This window comes from Elephantulus edwardii, unplaced genomic scaffold, assembly GCF_000299155.1.
Source record: "Elephantulus edwardii isolate Elephantulus edwardi_28Jun2011 unplaced genomic scaffold, EleEdw1.0 scaffold00086, whole genome shotgun sequence".
Classification (NCBI taxonomy): Eukaryota; Metazoa; Chordata; class Mammalia; order Macroscelidea; family Macroscelididae; genus Elephantulus; species Elephantulus edwardii.
Window position 1 is genome coordinate 545,425 of NW_006399836.1, and position 11,770 is coordinate 557,194.

The following is an 11,770-nucleotide window of genomic DNA, read 5'->3' on the forward strand; positions in this document are numbered from 1 at the left end:
ATACCGCCTTCCACAGTGGTTGCACCGTTTTACACTCCCACCAACAGTGAATAAGGGTTCCAGTTTCTCCACAACCTCGCCAGCATTTGTTGCTTGCTGCTCTGTTGAGTTTTACTATTCTGACTGGGGTGAGATGACGTCTCAGAGTTGTTTTGAACTGTTTCTGTTTCTCATCCTCCCTCTGTGTGTACGCATGATCAGTGATGGTGTTTATGGTGTGGAATGCTTTGGGACGTAAGAATGTAATCTTTTCAGAAATCGCTTCAGTCAGGAGTTTGTCGAATCACTTCGCGACCGAGGACAGCTGACATGTTTACCTCTACGTCTGTGCCCTCTGTGGCCATTCTGCCTGTGGGAGGACTTGGAAAGAGGCTTTGGCCCTTCACCCAGGGACCCTTTATGTTCACTGAGCTCTGTAGCCCTGAGGCGAAGGCGGTGAGGCTGCCTGTGTGCTCAGGGTGCAGGAGCTCAGGGCCAGCTCTGGCCGAGTCTGAGGGGACGCACCAGAGGAGCTGTAGGCAGATGCAGATTGGATGTCCAGTGTGTAATGCCAACGTGCTCAGAGACCCTGAGGTGGGCAAGGTGATGGAGAGTGTGAGGGTGTGGGTCCAGTGGTGAAGGGTCTGAACCCCAGTGGCCAGGGGGTTTGCGAGGGGCTGGGGAGTGGCAGTGAGAGCAGTCATTCTATCACCTTACTGACCTCCTGGGCATCAAGGACCAGCTTCTCTCAGGCAGGGGTTGGGCCTCTGCTTCACAGCCGAGTCCTGATGCCAGGTCTAGTACACAGTGATGTCAGTCTCTGTGATGGTCACACGCCTACTCTCAGGGGATCTCAGCCTTCAGCCTGACAGCTGGACCCGTGATGGAGAGCGTGGGCTGTGGGCTCGGGCCATCACAAGCTCCAGCTTCAGTCCTGGGAGCAGCTGGGGAACATGGGAAAGTCCTGGTCACTGGGATCCTCACCTCACCAACTCCGTCCATGAGACTCTTGGACCTGACAGCCTGCAGGGTCACTGAGAGGGTCATGTGAGCCCCGAAGCCAGGACAGCAGGAGCTGGTGAGAGACAACCTCTGGGCCCCTGGACTGTGCTCAGCAAATGCGTTGGGAACCGAACTAAAGGTCCACTTGGTTTGTGACTGTTCCTGGCATCATTCCCTGTCCAGACAATCCTCATGTGCCTTATGGAGCAGCTGACCACCAGGGGCCTGGGACCGTGCCTTCCAGACACAGCTGCGTCACTTGCGAAACCACATACTGGATTACTGGCCACCAGAGCCTCTGCCCTTGGCCTTAGCCTTTCCCTTCTCTCTGGGCACTGATGCCCCCGGGACCCTGTCATACCCAGCCTGCATCCTGTTTATTTGGATTTCTAAATGTTCTCTCTCTCTGTCTGTGACAGGCAGTTTTACTGCTGTTGTTATTTTCAACATTCATTTACTCACTGTAAATACAAATGAAGATACAGTACAATTAATTCCTCTGCTAATCAAAATATTTGATCAGATGAAGCAATTTTTCAATTCTTCAAAGTAATTACACTCTTCTTTAGAAGAAGGTGGAAGGATTCTTTCCCGAGCCCCTAATGGGAATTTTTGCTACCTGCTGTGCTCTGGTGCTGTATGAAGTTTCAGAATTTTTTTCTTTCTTTAGTTTTCCTCCTGCATAAGGAACCAGGGGGGGGAAAATAGTAAAACTAGCTAATTGTCTCCCTGAGAATTGAGAACAAAACTTTGTTGATGAATCATGCAGCCTGATTAGCTAATTATAATCTTCATAATAGCTAAATTAATACACAGACATATTTCTCATCTATGAATTGACACAGTAACTGGGGTAGTGGGGGTAGGTGTGTTGGAGACAGTGAGGCTGGCTCAGGACAGAGCAGGCTTCAGAGCCGTTTTGCACAGTTGCTGTTGTTGTTAGGTGCCTTCAAACAGAGCATGGCTCATGGCAACCATACGAACAAAAGATCTGAACCCTGTTCTATCCTGCACCATCCTCACACGTCCTGACACACAAGAGCCCATTGCAGCAGTCTCTGTGTCAAGCCACCTAGTTGAGGGTCTTCCTCTCCTTCACCGACCCTCCACCCTTCCCAGCATCATGTCCTTCTCCAAGGAATGGCCCCTCCTAGCAACATGCCCAAAGCACGTGAGGTGAAGCCTCATCATTCTTGCCTCCAAAGAGCACTCCGGCTGCACCCTCTCCAAGACATATCTGTTTATCCTCTTGGCCGTCCATGGGATGTTCAGTGCTCTTCTCCAGAACCACAGCTCAGAGATGTCAATTCTTTTTTCTTTCATCCTTATTCATTGTCCAGCTCTCAGATGCATGGGTAGTAATCAGACGGATAATGGCCAGAATCAGACTCACCTTAGTCCTCAAACTGACATCACTACTCCTCAATAGTTTGGAAAGGTCTCTAACTGCAGATTTCCCCAGTACAATGTGTCTCCTTATTTCCTGACTGCTAATGCCAAGGGTGTTAATTGTGGATCTAAATAAGATGAAGCTGTTGACAGTTTCAGTCTCCTCTCCATCCATCATGATGCTGCCTAACAGTACACTGTCACACTCCGCCTCACAGAGTCCAGCTTCTCAGATAATTTGCTGAGCACACAGGTTGAATAGGTGTGGAGAGAGCATATAACCCTGGCACACTCCCTTCCCAATTCCGAACCATGCAGTGCTCGCTTGCTCTGTTCACACAACAGCCTCCTGGTCCAGATACAGGTTCCGCATGAGCACAGTCAAGTGCTCTGGGATTCCCATTCTCCTCAATGTCAGCCACAGCTTGTCATGATGCACACAGTCAGACGCCTTTGCATAGTCAATAAAGCACAAACAGACATTCTTCTGGTATTCCTTCCTTTCAGCCAGGATCCGTCTGACATGAGCAGTGATATCCCTGGTGCCACAGCCTCTTCTAAATCTTACTTGAACTTCTGGCAGTTCCTTATTGATGTACTGTTCCAGCCATTTTTGAATGATTTGCAGCAGTATTTTGCTTGCATGTGATATCAATGATACTGTTCAATAATTTCCACATTGAATTGGATCACCTTTCTTGGGAATGGGAACAAAAATGTACCTCTTCCAATCTGTTGGCCAGACAGCTGTCTTCCAAATTTCCTTGCATAGACTAATGAGTGCATCCAAAGCTGCATCTGTTAATTGAAACAAATGATTCCTGGAGCCTTATTTTTTGCCTTCAATGCAGCTTCTACTTCCTCTTTCATTACCATTGGTTCCTGTTCATAGGGCACTTGTTGAAATTTTTCAGTGTTGATCCATTCTTTCTGGCACAGTGGCTCTGTGTGTTCCCTTCATCTTCTTTTGAAGGTTCATTTAATATATTGCCCATAGTATCTTTCAATATTGCGACACAAGGCTTAAATTTGTCTTTCAGCTTGAGAAATGGAGAGCAAGTTCTTCCCCTTTTCTTCTCTAATTCCAGCTTTCTGCACACTCAGTTATAATACTTGGCTTTGCCCTCCTGAGCTACCCTTTGAAATTGTCTGTTCAGCTCTCTCACTTTCATGTGTTTTGCTTTAGTTTTCGCTTCTCAACGCTCCAGGGAAATCTTTAGATTCTCTTCTGACATCCATTTCTATTTTTTCTTTCTCCTCTTGTTTTTATAATGACCTTTTGTTTTCTTCATGAATGATATCCTTGATATTATCCCGCAACCTATCTGGTCTTCAATCACTGGTGTTCAGTGCCTCAAATCTATTCTTAAGATGATCATGAAATTCAGATGGAATTGATTCAAGATTATACAACCTTCTTTTCTGTTTCTGATTGTACATAGGGTCACTATGAATTGCAGGCAAGTCAGTGGCTCATAACAACAACAACAACTTTCCTTAACTACAGCCTTCAGTATGGATTACAACTCTACATCAAGAAAACAAAAATCCTCACCACCACAATATCAAGATAGATGGAGAGAAGATTGAAATGGGCAGTGATTTCATCTTACTTGGATCTATATCAACATCCCTGGTACCAGCAGTCAAAGGAATGTTGCTTTAGGCAACTCTGCTATCAAGGGCCTCTCCAAAGCGCCAAAGAAAAACAGCGTCTGTGTGAAGACAAAGATGCACTTGACCCAGACCATGGTCTTGTCATTCACTTGTTCAGCATCCGAAGTTTGGACAGTGAATAAGGAGGACAGAAGAAAAATTGATGCTTTTAAACTGTAATGTTGGAGAATAGTACTAAACATCCCATGGACTGCTAAAGGCACAAAGAGATATATTATGGGAAGCCAAACTTTATATCGAATATTATATGAAAACCCTTGTTCAGGAATTGAAGGAATTACAGATTTATAAGTTAGGATTTCTCTTGTGGCAGATCCCAGAAAATGAGCTGTTTGTTCCCTGCAGACAGGAGACAGCAAGGGGCCCTCTACAGAAGGAGTGTTACTTCCTGAGCTGGAGTTCACCCTGAGGCATCAAGGTTAATAGTTAAGAGTAAACCAAATTCTTGCATTTGTGTACCTCTCCTTCCTGAGTCAAGCAGAAGGTTTTCTATAGAAAGAGCTTGGCTTCATTTGCATTTAATTCTCTTTGTGATTTACTTCCTGGTAATTTTCAATAAAGACACAGAGAAGCTTGGCTTGGGGTCTTCAGTCGAGAACTGCTGGCCCCCTGTTTTATGCTCTCTGCTCTATCACATTCCTGGCTGTTTGTCTCATTATTAATAATGATAAAATTATTCCATTCTTTGGGACCCTCGGTCTGCAACAACATATCTTGGAGGAAGTGAGACCCCAGTGCCTCCTTTGAGAGAAGGATGGTGAAACTTGGCCTCATATATTTGGGGCATGTGTTAGGAGAAGCCAATCCGTGGACAAAGACATCACACTGGGAAAGGTGGAAAGTCCGTGAAAGCGAGGAAGACCCTCAAGCAGATGGATTAGCAGTGTTAGTGGTGAGGACGGCACCGGCTCGGGCAAGGTTCAAGTCTATTGTGCATGGAGTCACTGTGAATTGCAGTTGACTCACTGACTCCTGACAGCAACTATGAAAGCCACGGAGCCACTGTGTCTCACCTGCTCAAGGTCAGACACCTACCCCTCCCCTCCCCCAGATACCTTAAATAAGGGGAGTTTACCAGCTGCCCCCACCTCAGGCCATATCCCCACCATCCAAGGACCCTGAGTGTCGGTTGAGAGAGAGTGAAGAAGACAGCCATGTTAAACAGCCCACTTTTATTTAGAGAGCTTGAAGGGAGGGGAACCACATCAGACCAAAGGGTACGGACCCTTCTTGGCTTCACCTGGTGTCCAAGGAAATCAGGAATCTTGACCTGAATGGCTGCTGTGTGGTCAAGTGATGACTAGGAACTTCCCAGAGAACACGTCTGCCAAGTTGGGAAAGTTATGAATGTGGATGAAAAAAAGGACTAAGTATGGGAAAGGTGTAGATGCCATCATTCTGACACTAGAACAACCTGGATTCAAACTCCTAGGGCATTGCTGATATTAAAAATAAAACAAGTCATTTGAGCAAGCTGAGCTTTGCTTCCTTCATGAGAAAATAAATGAGGGAAAAAAATGAAGTCTACTGCCTCTGTCTAAAATAATTTTTCTATTTTATTTTAGTGTGTGTGTGTGTGTACCATCCAATCTGATCTGACTGGTACAGGAGATTGCCCCTTCTGTCTAAAATAACTTTAAAAAGAAATAAAAGTGAGGAAGACTTGAAGCACTTGCTGCAGAAGATCCAAGAATGGATTGCATCTTAATGTCAAGGCAACAGAAGTACTCACGACTGGACTGGTAGGTAACATAGATGGAGAGACGATTAACGCTGTCAGTGACTTCATCTTACTTGGATCCACAAACAACAACCTTGGTACCAGCAGTCAGGAGATCAGGGAACTTATTGAACTGGGAAAGTCTGCAGTCAGGAACCTCTCCAAATTATTAAGGAGCAATGATGTCAATTTGAGAACTAAGGTGTGCCCAATTTAGGCTATGGTTCTTGCACTCACTTACAGTGCATCTGAGAGCTGGACAATGAATAAGGATGACAAAAGAAGAATTGATGCCTTTGAGCTGTGGGGTTGCAAAAGAGTATTCAGTATCCCATGGACTGCCAAAAGAACAAACAGATATGTCTTGGAGAAGGTGAAGCCAAAGCTCCTTGGAGGCAAAGATAATAAAGCTTCATCTCACGTACTTTGGGCACGTTGCTAGGAGAGGCTATTTTCTGGAGAGGGACATTAGGCTTGGAAAGGTTAAGGGTCAATGAAAGAGAGGAAGACCCGATCCTCAACCACATTACTTGACACGGTGACTGCAGCACTGAACTCTAAGTGTTTCAGAGATTGTGAGGTTGGCACAGGATAGGACAGGGTTCAGATCTTTTGTTCCTAGGGTCATTATGGATTGTACTCGACTCAACGGCACTTAACAACTTGTTCAGGTCCCTGGGGCTCAAATCTTTACAGAAGACTGCTCAGCTATGTCCTGAAGAGTGGCTGGTGGATTCCAACTGTCAAATTCCCAGTTAGCAGATCAATGGTATGGCCCAGACCAGACTTAAGCACCCTAATTTGTGAAATTGCAAGTGACAAATAACCCCAGACAAAACAATTTTGAAAAATCCTACACAATTTGGAACAGACTAGAGAGCATGTTGTTGAGTGAACTCAGTCTCATAAAGACAAATACTGTGTAAGACTATTATTGTAGAAGGATAGTAAAACATGTATGGGGACCTGAAGGGGAACGGGTGGAAGCAGAGGGGTGAGGATGGATAGAGGCGAAACCACAGGGTTGCACAATTTGGTGGGTGGAGGGAGGGGGTGAAGGAAAAGGGAAGGATCCAACAGGGATCTGAAAAGACAGGGTCATGATGGGCAAGGGCCCATGGTGATTAATTTTATAAAACATTACTGAAGAGGACCTGAAGCGCCTGCTGCAGAGTGTCAAGGACTGCAGCCTACAATATGGATTGAGGCTCAATGTCAAGAAGACAAAGATTCTCACCACTGGACCAATTGGCAGCATCAGGATGGATGGTGAAGAGATTGAGATTGTACACAGCTTTAGTTTGCTTGGCTCCATAGTCAACAGTCTTGGCACCAGCAGCCAGGAAATTAAAAGGCGCATTGCCATGGGAAAGTCTGCTGTTAGGGACCTCTTCAAAGTGCTGAAGAGCCGTGGTATCTCTCTGGAGACTAAGGTGTGTCTGATACAGGCCATGGTCTTCACAATCACTTGTTATGCATCAGAGAGTTGGACAGAGACCAAGGAGGATAGAAGGAAAATTGATGCCTTTGAGCTGTGGTGCTGGAGAAGAGTATTGAGAATACCATGGACTGCTAGGAAAACAAACAGATTTGTCCTGGAAAGGGTTAAAACGGGTGGCTCCTTGGAGGCAAGGATTCTGAGGCTCCGTCTAACATACTTTGGACATGTTGTGAGGAGAGACTGGTCCTTGGAGAGGGACATCATGCTTGGGAGGGTGGAGGGACGGCGCAGGAGAGGAAGGCCCTCTATGAGGTGGATTGATTCAGTGACTGGGATAATTGGGATGGGAGTGTCAGAGACAGTGCGATTGGCACAGGACAGAGCAGAGTTTAGGGCTGTTGTACATAGGGTTGCTATGAGTCGCAAGCGACTCGACGGCACATAACAACAACAACAGCAATGCATGGTTTATGCTGAGTGAAATACCTCAGTCATAAAAGGACAAATACTGCATGGTGCCACTGTTGTAGAAAGGGATTGACATCAAGGTTGGGGTAAGACTGAGAAAAACTGGATAAATTATGTATACTGCATTGAAACAGATGAGGGAGAGAGTAATTTAAAAGCGATATATGATAGGGTATTATAGTTATCACAAGAGTCCAGAATGAAGGTTCCATAGTGGAGTGTACTCGGGGCAGTGGGAGGTGGGGTGGGGGGATTTTATACCAAAGAAAGAATCTTTCTTTTGCTTTTCAAAGAGAGGAGTGAACTGGGCTGGGGGAGGGGTGGACAGGGAGAAAAGTGCAACAATGAATGAATGGAAATCCAAAATCTCTGTAAATCTTAATTAAAATTAATAAAATTAAAAAATGTAATGCATGATAATGATTGCATGAAACACAATGTGAATGAAGAAAAGTGTGAAACACTATGTAAATGAACTTTATAAGTAAACCAACATAAAATAAATTTTTTTAAAAAAGAAAAACAACTGTGCTGAGTCTCCACTGCCCGCAGCAGTGGCAAATGCTCACTGTTGTTGTGTACCCAGGGCTGACCCTCCAGGGGGTTTTCAGAGGCAGTAGACTGCAGGGCAGCTGGTAGATTCAAACTGTGTACCTTTGCCTTGACAACACAATTCCTTACCACCACGCCGCCACAGCTCCCCAGAAAAATGGGAGGGAAAAAGAATACAAGGGCTCACAGGAATGGTACTGGGATTGGCTGATTAGAAAAGAGACTAAAGTCAGTAGTTTCAAAAGAAGCTAAAGAAAAACAAAGGGGGGAAAAAACATAACACACACACAGAAAGAAAAGAAATAGACATACATCGATTTAATCCTCCTGGCCTTGTGCCAGTCATATGAAATGCATCTCAAGATTAGCAGCGGTTTGTCCTGGCTGAAATTTTCTTCCAGTTCAGCTTCTATCTAGTTACAGTTATTGTTAGGAATGGTGTCTATGTAGTTTGATTTTGCCCTTGGCTTCTTGGTTTGGGGCTTAGTTTTTTTCTTTTACTTTAGTCAACTACTTTTCAGAATTGCCTTATTGAACTTTACTCAGTGCACAAATACTGGTAAATGCTTTCTCTTACACTTTTCTACTGTGTGTCTCTGTTTTCTTACTTTATGTCAAAGGTGAGGCCCTTTAACAACAGGAATTCTCAGTGTGAAGAAAGGCATGGCTGTCCTGTCCATGGCTTTAGTAGGAAAGGTTTTAGTGTCCACCCATTGACTATGTCTTCCAATAGTGCCTTCTTAATACTCTCTCACATTTTGGATGTTTTCCTTCTATCAAGTTTATCCTTTTTAAAAATTGTCTTTATGTCTTGGAGGGGAGACTGAGAAAGAGGGGATAAATTATGTATGTGGTATTGAAACAGATGAGGGAGAGAACTGTTTAAAAGGGAAATATAATTAGGTATTATTGTCATGACAGGAGTCTAGAGCGAAGGCTACACTGTGGAGTGGACTTGGGGGAAGGGGCTGTATAACAATGAAAGAGTTTTTCTTTCTTTTCAAGGAGAAGAGAAAAGTGCAACAATGAATGACTGGAAACCCTAAGTCTCTGTAAACTTTCAATTAAAAAAAATTTTAAAAACACACCCGTAAACACACACACACACACACACACACACACACACACACACACACCCATGAGGCTCTTTGTTGTTAGGTGCCATTGAGTCAACTAGGACTCATAGAGACCTTCTGAACGCTGGCCCCTGCTCTAGAGGAAGACGTCAGTGCGGTGTGACTGCAGCAGTGGGCTGGAACACAGTGCAGACTCTGAGGATGTCGCAGGACAGGGAGAGACTATCATCTGTGGTTCATAAGGTCGTTATGACTCAGAGTCGACTGGACGACACCTGTCCACAGGCTCAGCACCTTTCTACCAACAGACGCAGGGGAGACCTCTCAGGTAGCCTCTCCACGTCTTCTGTGGTTACCCATCTAGTCCAGTTTTCTAATACTTAGATTAAATTTAGTAATTGACATTTTCCCGGAGAACTATCTAATTTCCCCTGGAGTTTAAAAGACATGAACATAAGGGTGCTTGTAATATTTTGTTAGGATTCTTTCATATCTGTTGTCAGAATAGGTTTACAAACAGATAAATCATTGTTGGGGAGTGAACAGTGGGGTGGGAAGCGGGAGAAGGCACTAAAAATGAATAAATAGATAAGTGGGTGAAAAGAGAGGTAATAATACAATAAGGGGCTGATTAGACATTATAATTAATTTATTACATTAATCAATTATAATTAATGTTATGAAACAAAATGTCCACAAAGGATTGAATGAAAGGCCAATATGATTTGAGCTTTCACTCAAATGTAAAGAAATTAAAAAGGGAGAATGGAATAGCAACAACTGCAATGTGTATCCTTTTAACCTTTCAAAGGGCTCATCTCACGTGAGCCTGTGTTCCTCCTGGGTGGGTGGGGAAACTGAGGCACAAAGGGTCAATGGCCAAGGATGTCAGAGACTTGGCGCTGGCCCAGCACTCCTCTCAGGGTCCCTGTCCACCATGTTCCTAGGGGGCACCTGGAGCCAGAGGATAAGGGACCCTGGGGCAGGGCATACCGCCCAGAAAGGGGCTCCCGCTGCACAGGACATCCCAGCCCCAAATGTGAGGGAAACTTGCGTGTTCAGCTGTGGGAAGTGCACTCCCACAGGTATGATCAGGAGGGGTCGTGGGATTAGAAAGCGATGGGCAGGCCTGCAGCGTCACTGCAACACTCCCGATGATGAGGGGACACCCTGCTTTCCTCTCCTGGCTCAGTAGTCCCTCTGAGCTGGTGCCCCTCGGTCTGGCTGTGCACAGCAGACCCATGGCCAAGTGGTACTTTCTTTTTAATTATTATTTTAATAATAAGTTGTGTTTTCAGTGAAGATCCTCACACAACACTTTGTGCACAAGTTGTCCAGTGACACTGGCTACTCTCTTCACAATGTGTCAATAGTCTCATTCTTTCTATTCCGGTTGCTCTGTTTTCATTCATCTAGTCTCCCTGCCCCTTCACATTTTCATCTTTGTTTTGAAGCATGTGTTGACCATTTGGTCTCGAATATATAGCAGTTTTTTTAGAAGAACCACAGTACTCATGGGTGATGTGATATTGTTTATTTTATGGGAGCTCTAGTGACGTTGGTAAGAAGCTGTGCTGCAATCCCAAAGGCACACAGTTGGAATCCACCAGCTGCCCCGCAGGAAAAGGATGAGCAGTCTCCTCCTGTGTGATTAACTGCCTCTGAAAACCTGCCAGAGAGTCAGCTTTGGGTCAGTACCAACTCTATGGTACACAACAACAACAACAACATCTGTTATTTAGCAAAAAGATGACTCTGGGCTGGTTTTGGTTCAGAGTTCAAGGAGTACCCCAGGGCAGTAGTCGCAGGGAATCCTTGAGTCTCAAGGGAAGTTTGTTTTGTTTAAATATATTATGTTCTGTTCACACTTTTTCCCCATTCTACTAGGATCCATTCCTTGTAGTGAAATCAGGACAGTCAGGAACTGTAGCCGGGCACCATCTAGTTCCTCTGGTCCCAGCATAGAGGAGGCCACGGTTCCCCCAGCGCATTGGTCCTGTAGGCCAGTTTCCGGTGGGTCTTTGGTTTCTGTTGGTGTTTTCTGCTCCAGGACTTACTAACTAGACCAATTCTCTACTCTCTGGTCCAGACAGCTGCTGAATGGGCTGAGAAGATGCCCCAAAGCCCCCTGCCACCCAGGTTCCCACCACCCAAGGACACTGGCCAGAAGGACATCCTGGCCCGTCTCCAGAAAGCAGTGGCCACCCACTACAGCGCCATCACTCAGGAGTTCCAGAACTTTGACACCATGAAAACCAGCACTGTCTCCAGGGACGAGTTCCGGGCCATTTGCAACCGCCACGTGCAAATCCTGACAGACGAGCAAGTAAGACGGGCTCCACGCTCCGGGCTCCGGGCTCAGTGCTCTGCACTCCAGGCTCCTCTGTCCAGCACTCTACTGACCAGCCTGGAGCCCCTGTGTCCTGAGGGCATAATTTACATTCCACTCTCTTTTCTTTTTTTTTT

The 11,770-nt window shown here is 45.4% G+C and overlaps 1 protein-coding gene across 1 annotated transcript in view; it reads left to right on the forward strand.

Annotated features, from left to right (window-relative positions):
• The window catches only part of EFCAB6 (EF-hand calcium binding domain 6), a 415,417-nt gene that overhangs the window by 368,197 nt on the left and 35,450 nt on the right, over positions 1–11,770 (forward strand). Inside the window, exon 25 of the mRNA XM_006890171.1 lies at positions 11,394–11,630. Within this exon, the coding sequence (XP_006890233.1) occupies positions 11,394–11,630 (237 nt within the window). The remainder of the gene's footprint in view (positions 1–11,393; positions 11,631–11,770) is intronic.